General features: G+C 29.0%; 3 protein-coding genes across 5 annotated transcripts in view; 1 reads left to right on the top strand and 2 right to left on the bottom strand.

Moving 5' to 3' along the window:
* Positions 1 to 17,157, top strand: part of LOC111632639 (nuclear cap-binding protein subunit 1-like) — a 42,841-nt gene extending 25,684 nt beyond the window's left edge. The window contains exons 12-17 of the mRNA XM_023377133.1: positions 1,054 to 1,085; positions 1,319 to 1,350; positions 1,438 to 1,548; positions 1,630 to 1,694; positions 16,286 to 16,423; positions 16,504 to 17,157. Of these exons, the coding sequence (XP_023232901.1) occupies positions 1,054 to 1,085; positions 1,319 to 1,350; positions 1,438 to 1,548; positions 1,630 to 1,694; positions 16,286 to 16,423; positions 16,504 to 16,639 (514 nt within the window). The 3' untranslated portion in view covers positions 16,640 to 17,157. The remainder of the gene's footprint in view (positions 1 to 1,053; positions 1,086 to 1,318; positions 1,351 to 1,437; positions 1,549 to 1,629; positions 1,695 to 16,285; positions 16,424 to 16,503) is intronic.
* Positions 9,340 to 12,627, bottom strand: LOC111632640. Of its 3 annotated transcripts, none has more exons than XM_023377136.1 (8): positions 12,607 to 12,627; positions 11,624 to 11,770; positions 11,278 to 11,415; positions 11,054 to 11,206; positions 10,633 to 10,761; positions 10,487 to 10,563; positions 10,011 to 10,416; positions 9,340 to 9,582 (listed from the first exon to the last, which is right to left on the bottom strand). In XM_023377136.1, the coding sequence occupies exons 1-8, from the start codon at positions 12,610 to 12,612 to the stop codon at positions 9,424 to 9,426; spliced, it is 1,215 nt and encodes a 404-aa protein (XP_023232904.1). In that variant the 5' UTR covers positions 12,613 to 12,627; the 3' UTR covers positions 9,340 to 9,423. The 3 variants fall into 3 exon arrangements, with proteins under 3 accessions (XP_023232904.1, XP_023232902.1, XP_023232903.1); XM_023377134.1 differs by lacking the exon at positions 12,607 to 12,627 and adding an exon at positions 12,391 to 12,586; XM_023377135.1 differs by lacking the exon at positions 12,607 to 12,627 and adding an exon at positions 11,865 to 11,979.
* LOC111632643 (eukaryotic translation initiation factor 3 subunit J-like) lies at positions 12,884 to 20,269 on the bottom strand. The gene is made up of 9 exons (XM_023377137.1): positions 20,159 to 20,269; positions 19,963 to 20,048; positions 14,060 to 14,120; positions 13,851 to 13,936; positions 13,675 to 13,780; positions 13,494 to 13,603; positions 13,368 to 13,425; positions 13,225 to 13,298; positions 12,884 to 13,096 (listed from the first exon to the last, which is right to left on the bottom strand). Exons 1-9 carry the CDS (start codon positions 20,175 to 20,177, stop codon positions 12,989 to 12,991), a joined length of 708 nt encoding a protein of 235 aa, XP_023232905.1. The 5' UTR covers positions 20,178 to 20,269; the 3' UTR covers positions 12,884 to 12,988.
* Between the last annotated feature and the right edge of the window lie 1,126 nt (positions 20,270 to 21,395).

Here is a 21,395-nt window from a genome sequence, read left to right as displayed (position 1 = left end):
AGTCATGTTTTTTCAGTTTGAAAGGGTTAAAGAATCTGTCTAATGTCGATTGCTTTTCTCTCTTCTTCAGGATTTTTCGTAAGTAATTAATAGCATTGCAATTGTAGAAATCCTTAAGCCTCAACCTGGTTTGGATGCCATTCTAAGACCGTTGTTCTGACATCCTCACACTTCTTCAAAGGATCTTTAATAACAGATATCAGCATTAATCCTCTTTTTCAGAAGAAAACATATCTCGCCGAGTTTCTTGGTGTTCTTCATTCAAGAGTTCATGGCATTCTTCTGTCGTCAGATCTGTTTCAGGTTCCATTATAAACTCTTCGATGTTCTATATTTCTCAGATGTGATTTTTGTTACTCGTTTAGCTGCTTGAGTCTTCTTGATTATACAGTATTTTTCTTAAAAAAATGAACTGCAGCCTACTTTAGACTTATAATGCCATACTGCCCAGCAACATTAGGCATCTTCTGCCAACTCTTTACCTTTGCTATTATATTCTCACCTTACATAAAAAAACAGACGCAAAACTTAACGAGTGCTTACCCAACAGTCTCACGAATACATAAAAGAATTATTTTCTCATAAAAATAAAAGGCTGGAATTATAAGGAAGAGTTTTAAAGTTCGGAGGAATACTATCCGATCGGTATATACCGGCTTGAGCGTAGATTTCGACGTCTCCCACACTCCGATAAGTTTCGAATTGTTGCCCGAAGACAAGGAAAGTCCAATCGGTATTCGTTATTTTATGTCGCTTCTTCTTGTTTGTTCTGTGGGGTGTTCGTTATCCGATCATGTGTTCGTTGTCTGAACGTAAAAATCTTTCGCAAAAGTGTTCATTGTCCGATCTGTTCGTTAACCGATCACCCACTGTACTTTATAACATAAAAAAATACTTTTAACAAACACATTACTTAAATATATAATGCAAATTTATTAAATACATATTGTAAAACATTTAAAATTCATACCTTTATTTTTTTAAACAAAAAATAATAATATAAAAATGAAATTATTTGTTTTTATGGTAATATGTGACAATATATTTTTCAAGTGCTGCCCAGTTGCTGAGCTTTCCTGGAAAACATNAAACCTATTATGTTACAGTTTGTCTGTTGTGTTTGTTTAGTGTAATTTTTTTACAGTATATGTTATGCTTTTTAACATAACTTATTTTCAATACTAATAAATCTAGTCGAACCAATGATTAAAATTATATCTTTTAATAATAATATAAAAATGAAATTTACCCCTTTTATGTGTAAATGTGACAATATTCTAGCACAGTGTACGAAACGACGCGAGCTTTCCTGGAAAACATAAAATTCCTTTGGAATATATGATTGTTGAAGTAAGACTAAAATTTTATGTATTACCTTTTTAATGACTAATTTGAAATTTTAATAATTTGAAAAATAATTCATTAAATTTTTCATAGGTAATATTTTCCAATCTATTCAAATTGCCTGTTTCTCCATATTTAGAAGTATGCATGGGTTCTCTTTTATTAGAATTATGTAAATTACAGCCTAGCACAATGCCACAAGTTGTATCCTTTATTCTCTCAGTTCACTGACTTATGATAATCAATATTTAACAAAAAATTATTATATTCCTTAACTACATTCAGTTGGCACAAGCTGTTGAAATATTATATGAAAGGCTAGATACCATGAATACTGATTGTATAGACAGGTAAGGAGATTTCAAATAATTTCTATATAACGATCCACGAAACAACCTTTTTTTACGAGGGTTATTTTCACTATTCAGTTCCACGAGTACTTTCGACCTCCANTATAAAAACTGCATTTTATAAAATTTAAGCAGTTGTATTGGAATAAATATTCATGTTTTTAAAGTCTTACAAAAACTTTCAGATGGCAGTTCAGATCAGACAATTCATCAGCTTGCAAGACACATCCCAGAAAATTCTAGATTACTAAAAGAATTTGATATATTACAATGGTTGGGAAGTGGTGGATTTGGAGATGTATTAAAAGTAAATCTATTAAAATTTATTTAGATACTTCAGATATAAAATTATTAATATTGTTTACCTATACATATAAATTTTTATTCTTATAGTAAATTATGTATATTTTAAAGTTATTAAATTATTTATAGAATTACATTTTACCTAAAGATTTATTTGTGATATAGTGATCTTTTTTTATATAATTAAATACATACTATATTCACTAATTGGGAAATGTAAAATATTGACATAAAACTTAATGTATCATATCATTGTTGTTATTGCATTATTAGCATATTGGATACAGTTTCCTTTTTTAATATTAGATTAGTTTATGTAATACAATTTATAAATCTGCATATTAGTTTTCATTAAATGTGATCTGTTTTTCAAAATTTTATTAGTTTCCAGCCCAGAATGTACAGTACATTTGCATAGAAATACATATAATCATTTTTTAATTATGCTGTCATAAAATTAAGAATTGAGTTATGCAAGAAAATTATATTGATTTGTATATTTGATGTAATTATGTTGATATAACAGTCATAAGTATTATTTGTACAGTAAAGCAATTTTTGAGTGAATAAATCAAAATGTATGTACAGTATCCCTTGTATAATATGGTATTTACATTCCAAAAAAGTGCAATGTTATGTGAATTTGTGCTATATGAAACAAAGGACTAGTGCAAAACAAGGGGTTAGGTTGCGAGAGTTAACATAAGCATACTATTCTTTTTTGTTCCTGAGAGAAATATGTTTGTTAAAGCAATAAATAGTTTATTAACAATCAATAACTAACAATCACAGTTAAAAGTACTTTTATTACACTGTAATATTATTTTTAGTTAAATGAGAGCATTTTTTTTACAAAGTATCATCATCTAAGCTGTTTTGTCAATCTTGATCAGAAATATCAGCAATGTCTTCATTTTAATAACATTTTTTATGATAAAAATTTTAAAAAATCAAAAAGTTTTTCTAGCAGGTTGTATTTGTTCATTTGAGTACCAAACAATTTCTTTCCAGACTTTTGTTCAAATACCAAATTGTTTGAGTTGGGAACAGTTTGAGTATCAAGATACTTCTGTATTTCCTTTGTCATTTTTACAAATGATTAATTATTAAACTTTTTTAACAGTAGTTAACACTTATCTAAAAATGTTTAAATAAACTTCAGTAAATATGAAGATAAATGTGTCACCATATATTTATTTTTATAATGTTAAAGGCTAAACACTTAATGCAATTCTTTCTTCCTTGTCCTAGCTTTATCAGTTTTCATTAAAGTAAATCTGATGAAATGCACAAAAAAAAAAAATTGAAAATTTTAATATTCTAAAATCCATGGACAAATTTGAAACAAGATGTATGCTTACTTGAATAGAAAATATTGAATAACAGAGTTTGCACTTAAAAATTGTGAAATTTTGTATAGATGATTTCCTAAATTCTCAAACCATGTCAGAGCAAAACACTGTTGTAGAAATGCTGTGCTATATGAGGGATACCTGTATTATTAAAAGCTGCCTACAATAGAATATTGCATTTCAGACATGTAATGTTATGAGTTCTGAAAAAAAAAATGATTACTGGTAGTATAAACACTTGTAAAGAAATTGAACTATGTAGAGAAGAAATTGTCTGTCTTTCAAAATCTGTCATAAATGTCAACTTTATTATGACAATTCTGGTATAAGTGATAAACTGCAAGCAATATGTCTACTAAAGGTTTACAATGAACTAATTTAGATTTCATTTGAAATGAGACATACATTTAGCAGTTTTTTTTTCAAGTAACATTAAATGTACCAAAATTGGATACATTTTGTGACAAAGTGATATATGGATATCACTTTTGCATCTAGTCAAAATTTATTGGATTATTGACAATATTTACTTCATTGTTTAGGTGCATGAAAAACAAACTTTTTAAACTACTTGATAATGAATCCTCTGATTATTGTATCAAAAGTATCAATGATGACCATATGGAAAGCCATCTTCAGTATCACTAAAACTAGATTACACCTATGTTAGGTAATGCTGTGTGTTCTGTGATATTTCAAAAGACATTTGTCACAACATGATCATCATGACTAACATATTCTGTTTGATTAGACAATTTGGCAAGGTAATGAATTTTATTTTAGCAGTGATGGATGCTTAAAGTGTATTTACCTTAATTGTAAATAGGATTAATTTTTTTTATTGTAGTGAAAATTCAGGAAAAACTAAGTTCAACTAGGAAGTCAAACAATTTATATTTTCCAGATCTTACCGTTTGATTATGATTTTTTTGTGTTCTTGACAGAATGTTGCTTGAAAAAAGTTTCACCAATATGATGTATAAAATTGCATTAAAGGCCTTTAATTCCAAGTTTTTGAATTTAATCTTCAGCATTTTCCAGTTATTTGATAATAGACCAAGACTGTAAGAGAATAAAGACAAATATATTCATGATTTTGAGATTTATTACAAAGTAAATAATTTATTTTACTCGATACTTTTTTGAAGTATTTTTGAAAAATGTGTTTTTTTTTTCTGGAATATATTAGAATTGTTCCCACTTAACAGGACTTATTCTTGGAATTTTGTATCATTCTAGATCTAGTGTTTTTCATCCTATTGAGTAATGCTATTTTTTATTTAAAATTCTGTTTTCTATCATTTTATTTCTGACAATTTGAATGTGAGTTAAAACAAATTAAAAATTTTTTTTTCTTTTTTACTCACATGATAATCATTCTGGGGCATAGCAACTGTAGTGTTTCTCAAAGCATCCTCATTAAGTGCATTTCTGCCATCATTTCTACTAGTCTTGGAAGATATGTCTTACTTGTTAGTATATCCTTTTAGATATTCTTCAGAATCATCTTTGATGCTTGACCACTGCTGTTGTATATAAGAAATTGGTTTCTTGTAAGTTCAGTATTGAGAGTATAAAAAAAGTTGCAGGATACTAAATCTAGCCTTTATGGTGGATTTGGGAGTCATCAGATGGTTTTTTTTTTTTTTTTTTTTTTTTGCCAAATACTTAGTTACCACATTAGAACATGCAAGCATGCATTATCCTAATGCAGCTGTCAGCCATTGGTATGGGAATTATTATATTTCCTGCAGATGTTATACAGTAGTATGTGCATACCTGAGTACTATCTAGTGACTGTTGTATGTGACAGCACACGATGTTGATACCCTATTCATTGATAATCAAAGATGATGATGACCATTATCTTGCTAGCTGATGAAGCAACTCTTGTTTTCTTTGGAATGAGAGGAGATGATTTCCACACTGCTGGTCTGTTTGCCCTCAGGATTAAAATGATGCAGCCAGGTTTCATTACCAATGACAACTGATTACAGAAATGTCCCTCAGATTGGCTACTTGGCATTGCAACTTTTAGAAGATTTCCATTTAAATGTGCTGCTGCTTAGGAATCAGAAGTTGGGGGTTCATTGAGGACTAATGCATTTCATTTGCAAAATATTGTATATAAAATTTTATGGACACTCATACAGGAATGTCCAGAATTTTATACATAACATTTAACATATTTTCTAGTTCATCAATGGTAACTTTATGGTCTGTATGATATCAATACCGTTAATGAGTGAATACACTTGTAGTGTTTAGCCCTGTCTCTTCCAAGATTGATTCCAAGCCTTGATTCAATGAAATGCTGGAATCATGTCAAAACTGTTTCAGTATACATGTGTTTCATCATTTTATGAGCTTTTTTCAAATGGTAAAAACTATGTATTGTTGGTTACAATCAGCTTCCATTTTGTTGTAAGCAAGCAGCAATCAACATTTGCTCTATGCTCTCTAGCAGTCAAACAAAGCATCATACTTCTATGCAACTTTTGGACAGTATCAATAACTATTCTTCATGTTGATATATTTGAAATTTGTTAGTGATACAAATGCTGATAGGAAAAGTCAGCTTTAAATTCAACCCACTTTTGTATGTATTGTACATTAAAACTATCTTTTGTGATTAATAAGTATTTGCAATAAGTGACTCTATATTATTGAATAATATGCATTCTTCTGTTGTGCTAATTAAATAATTAATAAATAAATTTAATAATGAAAAAGTATATAAAAGTGATAAGTTATATAATGTAAATATTATTGTATACTTATCATATATGATAAAATATTTTAAGCACAGACTAAATATAAAAAATACAGTTACTCTCTAATTTTTTGCTTTCTACAATTAACTTAAAAAGTCATAGGTTCTCCTGTATACTAGTAAATATTATGTATCTTAATTAATAAAATTAAATACTATATTGTTTAATTTTTTATTACTAGATAAAATTAAGTCAAGTCCACTTGGTTCATATTAGTTTATTATTATTATTCAGTGTTGTTATTTAAATACATTTTATTTGTTACATTGTTGAAACAGTTAATAATGTATAATCTGATGATTTATTAATTACAATTATTATTATTATTGACTTAAATGTTTTGAGTCACATTAATTCTGATATTAAAGAATTTATGACATTATCCATATTTTCAATAAATAGTCTATTGTAATTTGATTTTGAATTTATTTTTCATTAATTTAAAAACAAATTTTGAAAATTTAAAATAGTTTTTAAATACATAATAATATAATAAAAAATAAGATGATAAATTTCATTAATTTTATTAAGAAATTATTTCTTTCTCACAATGAACTTTAACCTCTCTTCTCATAACTGTCTTCTTCACCTTGGATATTTTTAACTTGTCCAAAATGATTATGTTTATCCCATTTCTTCACTGTTCCTAAAATGGTGCTCAGGGATTTTAACAAACTTAGTATTTCATGGAGGAAAAAAGAGGTTAAAGATATGTACAGAGATGTTTAAAGAACTATATTGTATCATACTTTAAAATTTCAAGTTGTTTATGTAAACTTCTCATTTATTTTGTGCAAGAAGTACAAATTAAATGCAAACAAAATTTATTATTTTAATGTTTTTAGCTTTAAAAGCTAATATTGCCAAATGATCTGCTGGATTAATTATTGGGCTATGTTAAGGCTAATTTAATAATTAGATAAAAGCACAGTACCCAGTATTGTTTCATTTAAAATAATTAATCGTTCTGAAAGCAAAGATTGATAAAGGTAGGGGTAGCATAACTGGCAATGGATCTGTATGATAAGTGGGAGTTGTGGGTTCAAGTTGCACTCTGGGCAGAACTCAAATCTACAACTCCAAAATATTTAAATTAAAAATTTATTTATTTTTAATTATTAAATTTAATGTGAGACATAACTGATTACTCCTACCAAAGTGCTTTATATCTAATTATTAATTAATTAATTAATTAATTAAATTAGCCTTAATATAGTCCCAATAAATAATTTGGCTGATTATTTGGCAATACTAATTGAATTTGGTTGTTATATATGTTATTTAAAAACTAAATTCTATTTTTCTATAAATTCAAAATTTTAATTGTTAAAATGTTTACTTCGTATTTGGGAAAATTGTATTAATTCATTTTAAAAAGTAATAATAATTTGTTGATAAGACTGAAATTTAGATATGAAGTGACTTGTATCAGCATTAAAACCAGCATTTGCTATTGTTGGTCATTGGTACATAATGCAGTTTTGAATATTTATCCAAATGGATATCAAATAACAAAATATATTTTATTTTAAAGATTGTTTTGTAAATTAATTATGAAAATATTTCAGGTTCTTTACCAGGAACTGTTATTGCACATCAGTTAGCATCTGCAATCAAAGAAAAATGCACTCCAGAAGAAGCTCTTACTGTCATTAAAGATTTACCAAATCCGTTACAAGAAGATGATGGTACTTTTCTTGCATGGTTTATTTATTTTGTTTTAGTTTTTATCATATCATCATAAAATGATTTTTTTAATAGTGGAACCAACCCACAATCCATTGAAAATAGATGTATTTGTCCAGACTTTGCTACATATAGCAAGTAAATCATTTTCTCATTCTTTTGCTGCCATTGCAAAGTAAGTTTTTTTTCAATAATAATAATAATATTTCTTGATGTGCAATTTCTCAAAATGAATGTTTCAGATTTCATTATGTATTCAAGACATTAGCGACGTCTGAAGAAGCTCAGATTTGTATTTTAAGAAGCATGTTTGAACTATGGCATAATCACAGACAGGTTATATTTTTTTATATATATAGTTTAAATATTATTAAAATTTATTAAAGTGAATTTTTATTTATTTATCGGTTGATTTAGATGATGTCTGTCTTAGTTGATAAGTTTTTAAAAACCCAAATTGTGGAATGTTCTGCTGTAGCTAATTGGATATTTTCTAAAGAAATGAAAAATGAATTTCCAAAGTAAGTATAACATAGTGAAATTAATTTGTTTGTTATTTACAATGTTCCAGATAAAAGTTTTTATGATAATTAGTGTAATGACAAAAATTTATTAAAATATTGCTCATGCTTCTATTTTCCAGTTCGTATGTTTGGGAAATTTTACACTTGACAATTAGGAAAATGATCAAACATGTTCAGAAATTACAAAATGAATTAGAAGATGCTAGAATTAAATTACAAAAGGTAAATGAGAATAGTTTAGTTTAATATCTAAATTTGCAAAATAATGATAAATAAAATTCTTTATCTTCTCCAGGAAGAGGAGATGGATATGGACGATAAAAGTAACAACAGCAAAGATCAACCCACAGCCGAGATGATCGAAAGAATGGAAGAAAGGCTGGAAGCAGCACAGAGTGACCAAAAGAATCTCTTTTTGATCATATTTCAAAGATTTATTATGATTTTGACAGAGCACATACTTCGTTGTGAGTCTGATGGTACAAAATGTAATGACTTCTGGTTCCAGTTGACAATAGGAAGATTACAACAAGTATTTTTCCATGTAAGTTTTTAAACAGATGAAAAATTGTATCATTGTTATGCAACCTAACCTTAATTTTCTTTCAGCATCACGAACAAGTATTTAAATATGTCGGTACACTGGAATCACTACTATTTACCAGCGACATCGATCCTCACATTCAGATGGTGTTTCAACAGTTTTGTGCATTACACAATTGATCCCACATTGCATTGACTTTTTCTAATTCAAAATTTCATTTTGCACATAAAACTTATCATTAAATTTAATATAGTAATTCTTATCATATATCTAAAATAATAAAGAAAAGTGCATATATTTATCCATTGTCATTATTTTATAAAAAAAGAAAAAGGAAAAAGAAAATTGAATTAGATATGCCTTGTGGCTTTTTAATTTTCTGTTAAAAATCCATGAACTAGAAATGCATTTGTTAATGTTGAAGTCTGTAAATTATGTCCCAAATAAAAAATTTTACACATGTTAAAATTTTATAAACTATTGTATTATATACTTTATTCTCATAAAACAATTTTTATATACAAGAGAAAAATAGATTATAAAGTTTTATATAGTTTCTAATAGTTCCATTATAGCTTTATTTTCATCATTTCTGATCTTTAGTAACAGTTCTCTGAATTCTTCTTTCAAATTGTAGTACTCGTTTTTTGTATCCCGAGCCTCTTGCAGTGCCTGTTTTGCATTTTCACACATTGCATGCATCTCCTGTTAAAGAAAAAATATTCATTTTGATAAAACATTTAATGTACTTTTCTTCTTTGTTTTAGGACTTTGCTTATTTTTTCAATTATGACGTTTTAAAAATTAAATTAAAAATTAAACTTGATTTTAATAGTTATCTTTTTTGTAAGATGATGGTCTATATTTGAAAAATGTGTTTGTTTGGAATAATAATGATGATGATGCAAATTCATTGAAGAATTTGCCTTTGCAAACATTTAATACATTTAGTCTAGTTTCTTATAAACAATTTTTGGCATTGGTGCAAAAATAAGCATGAAAAAATCTTCTGAAGAGAAAGTTGTTTGTTTTCTTTTGCTTAAGCTATACATTTTTATTTATAAATTTATATTAAGTATGAAAAAACTTTATAGTTCACGATATTAATAATTATTTTAAACTCTGTACTTTACCTCTAGTGCGGAATTTAGACGTTTTTCCATTGCATCCGTCTGACTGCTTAATTTTTCACCCTTGGCTTCGCCACAGACAACTTGCTGCTGTATTTTATTCAGATCTTTTTGAATGTGGGTGACATTTCTTTCTACATGTTCAACGTGCGTTACCAGAACAGTCATTCTGGATTTCATCACTTCCATGTCATTTTTGACTGTTTCCAGTTCACTTTCAGATTCGATTGTTTTGGGAGGGACAGCAGTTCTGGATGAATGACGTTTACCTGCACCAACTCTCATCTCTAATTCTTGCAAGAAAGCATTATGTTCTGAGCTGGCAGATTTACATAATTTGATTTCAGAAGCAGCAAGAAGAACGCTTTCTTCATTTTCCGTTACATTTCCCCCATCGTCCTCCGAGTGACTGAAACATGCAGTTTCATTTAATGTCTAGAATTGGAAAGAAATTGTTTTAAATATTTAGTAATACATACATTTCTTGATCTTCTGCTATTTCATTCAGAGCAGAGAGACTATTGGATCGTTGAGGTACAATTTCAGTTTTCTTAGTCTGTAAATAAATTTTTTAATTAACATATTTGGGCTCTACTACTATTTAGAAAAAAGTTGTTATATTTACCGTGGTCATCATTGATTTACGCTGTGGTAGGCGTCGACCTGTAGGTCCCTTTGTCCTCTCTTTTGTGATATTAAATAATAGATCAGATGAAGGTACATCAATTTCTAAGTTCTCTTGACTATTGTGTGACTGAAATGATATTTTCACATTTATTTAATGCAAACATTTTATCAAATTCTGATATGAAAGTAAATGAAAATAAATTTCATCTAGACTTAGAAAGGAAAATTTCTAATCTCATCCTTCAGCTAATCATTGATGATTGATTTTATTAGATTCATTTACTAGCCCATTTAATAGGATTTGATGTAATGAATCATCATAGAATTAAATTCACATCTTGATAAATCTTCATAACCTTATCCTCTCCTAACAGTTTATTTTTGACATTCACACTATAATTACGTTATTAGTCACTCACCAGACCATCGCCATGCTCCAAACCCTTCCCTTGACTCGCTCTAGTTCTGCCAGCCCTACTCCTTCCTCCCCTGGCATCTTCAATGGCATCCCTGATCTCCGCGATCCACTCCTCCCTCTCCTCTTGTGTGTCTGCACTGAACAGATGTCTATTCTGAAATATATCAAATGCGTAAATTGCTTCATGCTACCAAAATTTATCTAAATATAATACAAAACACTAACGTCAAAGAAACCACGGACAGAAGTTCCCACCGCAAAGACATTAGAGGCACGCCTATTATCCTTTGCATTTCCTTCTTCGCACAGATCATAATAATCCAAACTGATGACCCCTGCAGTTTTCTCTCTCCCTTGACTATCCTTAAAGATAAATACAAAAATCTATAATTTGGTAAACTGGACAATAAACAAAACTGTAACAGATGAGTCATCCACCCTTACTCATTTAAAGCTGATACATACAAATTTTTGCCGTGGCAATCTCAATTACAAGAATATAATTTCATTATAGTTAACTCATCTATAGCGATCCTAAGGATAAACTATAATTTAGAACAAATTTACTTACCCTACTTTCGTAAAAATACAACTTGGTAGAATCCAAAACACAATATCGTTCCTTCCAGCAACCGGAATATATCCATCCTTTTCCTGTTAACCTTTTCAAATATCCTACTTTTCTAGGATTGGCGAAGGAAGACGCGTGGGGAATTTCCTAGAAACGTAAACGAATGTAAAAAATAAAAATATCCCCGAAACGACGGGATATTTCTTTAAAGAGCCACACCAAAAAAAAGTTCTCTTCTTACCGGTTTAACACTAAAACACGTATTAACCATCATACAAATTGGGAAATTAGAACATGGTTTGGTCAGAAAAACACGAGCAGATGTTTAAATAATCGTCATGAGCTCACGTCATAGAAACTACAAGAAACACATTTTCTCGTCTTTAAAACAGTTGAGTCAACCGGTATCGTATCCGGATGAGTCAAGCGCAAAATCCGAGTCGGCACGTCGAAAAACTTTCGAAAACGCAACTTCCGTCATCGATTCTTCGTATTATCGAAGAACGTGTCCGCGACGCCTGGTAATCGGGTCACGTGACGGCACGCGGTTCCGTTATAGACAAGTTTCTGTCGCTTCCCCCCGCCGCACGGATTATTTTTATAGCGGAAATAAATTTTAAAAGAATTTTTTAAAGATAGGTTTTTAAGTGTGTTTATCTTTCGCTAACTCGGCGACGTGGAGTGTTGCCAAGTACGAAGTTATTTTCTCGAACTAATTCTTAAAAAAATTATAATAATAAATTTTTCGCCATTAAAACGTTACCTACTTCCCATTTTTCGTTGATTCCGAGTTTATAGCTACTTCTCTTCAGTTTAACCAAAGAGCATCTCATACTCGACACCAGGTATTCCAAAACTATAAAGCGCGTTTCGTCATCCTTCCACGCCTCCGCTTGCTTATTCTATAAATAAATTTTTCAACCCACGCCACGAGAATAACTCTCTTCTCCCCTTTCCGACGGATGGCGTAAAAAATAACTTACCATCATTTTCGAGATTCGGGGCAATATAAAAAAAACGCACGACGGCAACACGTCGAGATCTATAGACGGAGCGAGACACGTGACCGGACGTGACGTAGTGTCGATGGCCGGAAACGGGATCGCGTTCGTCTCTTTAGGAATTCTTAAAATACGTGCGCGCGCTCTCCCTCTTCCTCCTTCGGCAATGTTGCCAAATTCTTAAGGTTGAACGTACTCGGATGATTTTTTTTCTTTTTAAATTCTTTGTCGCGTGAGTAAGAAAACATTTTGGTGGTAATAAGAAGTGGAAAAAACGATTTTATTGTTTTTTTTCAAATTTAATAAACAAAACTTATTTAGGCATTTACATAAATCCCCCCTTAGAATTAGAAGAATGCTATATTCAAATGAAGTCTTCGTATTCGTCTTCGAAATTTCCTAGTTCGTAGTCTGCGTTTTTGCCCAAGTTAAGTGACGCTTTGCCTTTTGTTTTCTTTTTATGCTTCGTCGTCTGTAAAAAAAAACGAAAAATGTGGGTTTTAGATGTGTGTGGGACTCCATTAAACGTAATTAGAAGAGAGCTTCGGCAAACGCAAGATGCGGAGCATAAATCTCCCCACAACAACTTTGTGAATTTACCTTTTGAGCTTTGACTTTTTCATTTGCTAATGCATTTAAAGAACTCGTGACCTTTTTTATTTCTTCGGAATCCACTGAAAGAGAAAAACCTCGGATTAGCGATGTACGTTAAGTCGATTGTGATTGCAGAATGGCGGACTTACCGTTTACACATAACTCTCTAAATAAGTCGTCGAGAAATAGTACGTATTGAGGAGATTTCTGTGGCGAAGAAAATAAAAGAATAAGTAATAAAAAAATAATAGGTAATGAGAATGAGGAATACTCACCTCAAACTGAGAAATTTTTTTAACTAGCGCTTTCCTAAATTCGTCGAATTCGGGTTTTGTCGACGGAACCATGGATTCTATAGATTTTTCGGGTAGCAAGTCGCCCGTTCCTGAACAATTATATAATTACTGTAACTGAAGGTTTGGGTGTGATCAAATTTAAACCGAATGGCAAACTCACCGAAAGCCTCTTTGGCCAGTTCTAAATCTGCATCCTCCTGTAATTTCTGCTGCCTTAATTTCTCTGCTAACATTTCTTCGGGGGTTAATTCTTTTTTTTCTAATTCCTTCGACAAAAAATTGCAATTTAGAAACAAGCACGACTTCTGTATTTTTTGTTATTAATCCAACACTTACTTTTACTTTAAGCTGCTCCTTCTTCTTCTCTTCTTTTTCTGCTATAATCTGTTGAATCCTCTTCTTTTTTTGTTGTGGTAGAACAGCTGAGCATTCAAAAAATATATATTTATTTAGTAAAACTGCGGCCGAATCCGAATCTAACTCTAAAATAAACCGCAACCGTCGAAACATACAGAAAAATTTGCAAAAGCAATTTAAGTAAGTACCTTTATCTGTGGGTTTTTCTTCTTCCGCTTTTTCCGATGTGTCCTCATCGTACCAATTTTCCTTAAAATCAAACCGTGTAATTAATTAATTGAATTAATTTTATAATGAACAAAAATTACTAAACTGGTTCTGTTTAAATATTAATGTTATACAATTTTAAATTAGATATGTATAAATAAAAAAACCAGACATAATTTATGTTTGTCTGGTTTATCTAGTTGAACCACAATGTTTTTTCTTTAAAGTGTAAATATCTCGAATTTGACTTGTGCAATAAAAACAGACTGAAATAAATGATATTGTTTATTTGTATTCCTCTTGCATATCTTTAACTATAAATATACAATTTAATTTGAGAGAATAAATTAAAACAAATCAAAATATGTGTAATTAAAAGATCATTTATAATCAATCAATAAATCTTATAAATTATTAAAATTTGAGTACTGGCACCTCATTAACTGCATTTACACCCAACCTTCAATACAATTAACATGGATAGTATCTGATCTGGGCCAATGAAACTTAAATCCTTATGAAAGTAAGTCAACACTGCATGACCAGATGGCCTCACAACAGGATGAAAGTAGTAAACTGTCTCTCTGTTTAATTTACAGTAATTACATCAAATAAATGTGAATAATTCTGCAATAAAAATTTCCTTTGTGTTAGCAAATTACTAGCCACAATGAGCATTTCTGATTTGCAACATGCACATTCAACTCTACAAAATTATTTTTGCATCAATTCCTAATTTGACAAAAAAAAAAAAAATAGAAGGAAATTATTACTGATAATGAAATGTTTAATAAATTTTACTTCCAAGACACAAATAATAACTTAATAATAAGGATTAAAGCTATGAACGACAAAGGATGCAAATTGATTTGACAATGAATACATAATTGTAATAGTTTACTAATCTAAACTTAAAATGTCCAGAAGGACTCTATTTGTTTCAATTGGAAAATATGACCATTAGCATGTTGAGCATAAGTTGTATGTTTGAATCTCATTCTGTACAATAATTTTTTACATTAGAATCAACAGAATTAAGAATAATTTGATTCAATTTAGAAGTTATTTAATGACTGAAAGCAAATACATAATTCATTTTCAATGATTGATAATGAATCTGTTATTCACAACAGAACCTAACATTCTATTATTTATCAATTGTATTTTGAGCATATTTTTTCATATTGTCTATTGTTTAAATTTGCCATATGAAGTCTTGCAACTATGATCAAAATCCAATTGTGATGTTTAAATGCAAAATTGGATACTTCAAATTCTTATACTATCAATATGGGGCTTAACAAAAAAAATAGAACTTATTGACTACAGAAGCATACAGAGTGTACAGGATATAGAGTTAAATGAAATTTAAAAAAAATTACTTGTGTGATTTGGGTGCACTAGTAAACAATTGATGAGAGAGAGAGATAATGAAAACCCCAAAATGGAGAAGAACAAAATGTGGCAAACTTAAATGCTATTAAAGATATGAGGTAATGAGATAAAGTTAGCAAGAAGCCTAAAACAGAAAAGTTGAAACTGGCAAGGACAGTTGGCATCAGATGTAGAAAATCCATTATACAGTACATACAATATATATAAAATATTTGTAGAACAATCAAAAATTTTGTACTTTCAATATAATACAGTATTGATATATTGTTTTGATAAATGAATCACACTTCTATAAATTAAACAGTGAAATCTTCAAATCAAAATTCAGTTTTTGTTTTAAAACTTTTTGAAAAATTACAATGTGAAATTCTAATTTTCAAAATTTCATCAACAATAGTCACTCTGTTTTCTCTAATCATGATTAACCAGCAAATTTTTATGAAAACATTAAATAAAATCTTGATGCATGTTAATACTTCTGTATTTTATATTGTGAGAAAATAATCAAATGTTAAGNGGCCTCCAGGTGACGGCTGTGATCCGCGCGGAACACGTGTCTGATAACTTTGGTGTTCCGGAAACATCGTTGGCAACATCGTTACAACGGTCGGGTCGACACTCACCACCTGAAGCAGACCTCGGTGGAGGTCGAAAGTACTCGTGGAACTGAATAGTGAAAATAACCCTCGTAAAAAAGGTTGTTTCGTGGATCGTTATTATTAAACGAGGTGTTAAAGTGTTGGAAGTAGTTATCTTAGTAATTTCTATATATTCTCACTAACACATATTAATTATTTGAATTAATTTTTCAGGTTTGCTAGTTGGTTTGCATATCATTTAAGTAATTTCCAGTTTCGATGGAGTTGGGATGATTGGAGTGATTGCTTAACATTAGATCCTTTAAGTCCAAAAGTAAAATTTATTACAGAAACACTACAGAAATGTTTGAGGCAAGTTAAAAATTTCAATAAGTATGAAATTTATTAATTCATAATTATTTAGTTTAATGTTTGTTAGTCATATTTTCTAGGTTATCTTATCATCAATGCTTAGTCGAATTCACTCCAGAAAGTTTTGTAAATTTACGTCCCTGCAAGCCATCCCCAGAATATAAATATGGAACAGAAGGAGCTGGTTTGTTGAAATTTTATTTTTCCTTTCTTTAAACATATATTTTATATATATTATCTTATTTTAAATGTTATGGTAGTTTATAGATTTAATTTAAAAGAGAAACTATTTTAAACAATCTTTAGTTTAATATTTAAATGATCATAGATTGTAAAATATAATATGCATACAAGTAATATAGGATGTCCCTTAAGTTGCATATCATAGGTAAAAATAACTGTTCAGATGGTTGATGTGATTCACATTCTGTTGCATACAAATTTTTAGGTGGGTGATCCAATCATTCCATACACCTTGAAAGATGTTGGGTCATAGGTGGCTGGAACATACTTTGTTGGCCATGCATCCAGTCCTCTTAAACTTTGCAAACAATCATTCAGTGATGGTTTGTGAAATGGATGTTTGTTGTTGGATTCCTCTCCCTGTTAATGTGTGAAACAACCATCAGGATGCTTTCAATACATTTTTTCTAAATGTAAAACCTATTATGTTACAGTTTGTCTGTTGTGTTTGTTTAGTGTAATTTTTTTACAGTATATGTTATGCTTTTTAACATAACTTATTTTCAATACTAATAAATCTAGTCGAACCAATGATTAAAATTATATCTTTTAATAATAATATAAATTATNCTTTTCAGAATTCTTGGAAATATTAATTATTTCATAATTTAAAAATAATAAAATTGGATAGCAGAGATTATATCTGTAAGGACATGTTCTTATAATTGAATTAATTTAATAGCCAAATAACTGATCTGATATAATGTGGGCAATAATTAAGTTTTGTTACGGTTCAATGATTTGTTACTTTAACAGAAACTACCTATTTACAAAATTTATCTTTTTAATATAATTTTGACTAAGTAATTTGTCTAGTAATAAAAAACCAAGGATTAATAAATAATAATAATTCTATTATTATTTATTATTAATGTGATTCTGCATTTCACAAAATTATTGAGATTGGTCTCACAGGAAATGGCCAGAATGATCTCTCTCATCATTGTGTTTATCTTAATACTGGATGCTGGTAGTTAATAATAATCTAGCATCGTCTTTTGATCTTTATTTCTTTTGTTAACTTCTGATAGTGGAAATATAATCCAAAAGCAATCAACTTTTCTAAAAATAAACTTTCTCTGAGATAAGAAGCTTGAATTGGAATTAATTTAGAACAAACCAAAGTTTCACTTGTTGAATAGTTTTCACAAACCATAATTTATGCTTAATTTTATTAATTAAGAAACTGATTAATAGCTGAAACAACAAATGTAAAAACAAAATAAAATTAAATATTCTGATTACATGTAATCACACACACATTGAGCCAAATCGTAATATCTGTAAAAATTCATATAATAATTAAATTATACAGATAAAGCATTATGTTCACTGTAAAATATATACATATAATGTTTAGTTATTTCTATAAAGTCATAATTAACTCTCTTGGAACTTTCAATGCATATACATGCATTCAAAGTTCAAGAAATCTCAAGATAAAACTGCAGACAAACTATGTAAAATTGCATGTATTAACATAATTTACAAAATGTTATGCAGCAGACAACAGCTTATGTTATCAATTGTTTAATTACATCAGAATTAACAAGACCTGAAGCATATAAGTTAAAATATGACCACTTTGGAGTTCAGTTATCATCACCATCTCTGCTTAAATAAGCATTTTCACATTATCAGCCTATGTGGCTGATAGCATACAATCATTATTACTAGTCTACTGAAACTACTGAATTTTAAATTGCTAACATTTCTTACTTCAATTATATGCTAGCTGTTGTTAGAGGCAGTAGCAGACAAACAATATTGAATGAATTGCATATTAAATAGTAATAATTAATAAATCTTCAAGTTACAAAATTTTTAATTGCCTTAATACATCCTTTAAGGATAATAAAACTAGAATTTCCACTAATTATAGTCTTATTCACTTGCCCCACTTATTATCAACTTATATAGGTCTCAAAACAATCATAATAAACAGATTTCATTGTATTTCCTAACAAAAATAAATTTTCAAATCACTTATAAAAATTATGCTTGAGTTGTTTCTGTCTTTATCCTAATAATTCAAAATTATTTAATCTAGTTGAAAATATTTGATCACATTATCAATAAATCTTCACTTTTCTGAAATTTTTTATGATTAACAATAATAATTCATTCAAAAAACTTCAGAAAAATGAAGCTTGTTACTTAAATATAAATTGTGTCTAAATGCATAAAAAAGTATAGTATGGTTCAAACACTAAGACTGGAATATATTATATCATAAAAAACAGCACACCTCTGAACTTAAAAAGTACAATTCCAGAATAGACAAATGCAGACAAAACACATTTTCTATCTACAAAGGAGATCGTCTTTAGGTTAAAACGTTCTCAAATGGAATGCAGAAAATGAAATAATTAACTATAATAAACTACATAGTAATACTAATAAACTATAATAAACTATTCTGGAATTGTATTTTTAAGGTTCAGAGGTATGCTGTTTTTTAGAGTATAGTATGGTCATAAACATATATTACACCATTTTATATAATTAGAAATTGAATATGAAATATATAAATTCATACATATTCCCCCAACACAAAAGAGGCATCACAGACAATGACATCTGTACATATATTGAGGGATCAAGCCAATCACAATGGGTATAAAAAATTTCTCATTGTTAGATTTTGAGTGAATATAAATAATAAACTATACTTGTTAGGTACAGTGTACTCACTTCCATTCCTATTTTTTTATAGTATGGTATAAAATCAAAATATACATACATCTCGAATGGACAATCAATTTGCCAGTACAAAAAAACAACATCCCATCCCTTATGGGACTGTCACTCTCGCTCACACAACTCAATAATGAATTAACTTCTATCATAAAAACAACAGAGATCATACCCATCCATTACATTATTAAATCTGTTCTTCTCTTATTAGCTTACGTCACAATTGATTTTTATATACCAACGTCACACGTATTATCACAGTACTTTGTGTACAGTACAAACCTGAACAACCCTTTATTATTAAAAATACAATTAAAATGAAGTATTTTAATAAATTAATTAATTAAGAAAAATTGCCAATGATTTATGATTAAACTGTGTGAAATATGAAGTTAAATCAATGTTACTTCTTTATATATCTAAAGGTAACTTCAACCAATCAGTATAACCTTTATGAAAACTGGGGCAGTAGAACTTACCGAATTAATTGTATTTTACTTAAGAATACGATGGAATATTGTAAATTATGTTAACTGTGAGGTCATTTTTTAGCCGTGATATTGATCTACGAATTATTTTGTAGCATTTGCTTCACTTACTTTGATATCATCATCTTCGTCTTCACCTTCCCATCTGTCACTGATCGCTGGCTTTGTAAAGGCAGGTGGCTCGTAGTCTTCGTTATCTACAGACAAAATAACGTTATTAGTAACTAAAAATACTTCAACTTTATTCATTCAATTCGTTTATAACAACCGTAACGTCATTAAAATTCATTTTCAACGTTTTACTTACCCCAAGACTCGTCCGCCATCTTTGAATAGTCACGTGGGAGTAGCCAAACGACAAAAGTACAAAATATCGAAATGACGCAGTTTACAAATAATTTTATTTATTTTAACATACTAATTCTACAACAGGCAAATGTTGTATTATTTAATTAAAAAAAGCAATTAAATAAAAAAATTTAATTAAATTAGTCACCTACTACGTATTTATAACATCTCATTACACCTCCAAAACCAAAATACTCTTTTTTTTTTTTTTTCTAATGAAATTATTATACGGCGTATAATTTTAATTACGAATCTAAATTAAAATTAAATTATTTTATATAACTAAAAAACAATTCGTAAAATTAAAATATCATTGTAATTTTCAAAATTTAGTGTATTTTTTAAACTATATTTTAAAAATGGCGCTTTCATCTCATTACACCTCCAAAAATTATCATTAAAATATTGAAATTTATTTTGTGTCTTACATTATATGATAATGACGTTTCAATTTCATTTTAAAAAATTAAATAATTATTACGATTTTGTTTATAACACAATTAAGCTCGTACATATATATAACTCATTACAACATGAAATATAGGAATAAAAGTTGTTTATTAGAATGATTCAGATTTGAAGTTTCATTGTTTTGATTGCGATCAGATTTTAATCATTTATAATTTTGCATCCTGAGAAAAAACCTAAATTCAGAATCATGCGCTCTAATATCATTTAACGCCACGTTTATCTTCATTAATTAAAAATTTATTCTGTGTTTTCTCGATTTGTGCTCTAAATATATATTAAATTTCAATTTGTTACTTACAGTCGACCCCTCTATAACACGGTAGATACGTTCCGTTCTTTATGAATCCATTTGTACAAGTCCTTGCCAATCACAGCCCGACACGTGTGAAGTTTACGGACTACCAGGGGCGTGCCGTGACATTTGATGATAGGGAAGCTGTGTTTCTATAAGAAGCCGACATCCAGGGGCAATCAGTTAATTCTTTCTTTAAATGTATTTTTAATAGATTATTTATCTGACGTACTTAATAAACAAGTTCATTATAATTACCTCTGTTATTAGATCCAATATATTCCATATGCCCTCTAAATGCCAATTCTTGCTTTGATAAAAACATATAACATCTATTTATTTAGATATAATATATCTATTACCCATAATTATCTCGTTACAATTTTCAATATTTATTTTATATTATTTACTAATGTTAAATTCTATTCCGCTT

The sequence above is a fragment of the Centruroides sculpturatus genome, unplaced genomic scaffold (assembly GCF_000671375.1).
Source record: "Centruroides sculpturatus isolate CEXI.00-Female unplaced genomic scaffold, Cexi_2.0 scaffold717, whole genome shotgun sequence".
Lineage (NCBI taxonomy): Eukaryota > Metazoa > Arthropoda > Arachnida > Scorpiones > Buthidae > Centruroides > Centruroides sculpturatus.
Note: the sequence above shows the minus strand (reverse complement) of the source record. Positions and strands in the feature narration are given on the sequence as shown.

Excerpts from the sequence above, each read along its gene's own strand:
- LOC111632640 (XM_023377134.1), bottom strand. The coding sequence starts at position 12,456 with ATGAGATGCTCTTTGGTTAAACTGAAGAGAAGTAGCTATAAACTCGGA. Across the intron at positions 10,417-10,486 it reads ATAGCAGAAGATCAAGAAAT|TCACTCGGAGGACGATGGGG; the intron begins GTATGTATTACT and ends TGCATGTTTCAG. Across the intron at positions 9,583-10,010 it reads GTCTAAATTCCGCACTAGAG|GAGATGCATGCAATGTGTGA; the intron begins GTAAAGTACAGA and ends TTTCTTTAACAG.
- LOC111632643 (XM_023377137.1), bottom strand. Across the intron at positions 13,781-13,850 it reads AGGAGCAGCTTAAAGTAAAA|GAATTAGAAAAAAAAGAATT; the intron begins GTAAGTGTTGGA and ends TTTTTGTCGAAG. Across the intron at positions 13,604-13,674 it reads ACTGGCCAAAGAGGCTTTCG|GAACGGGCGACTTGCTACCC; the intron begins GTGAGTTTGCCA and ends ATAATTGTTCAG.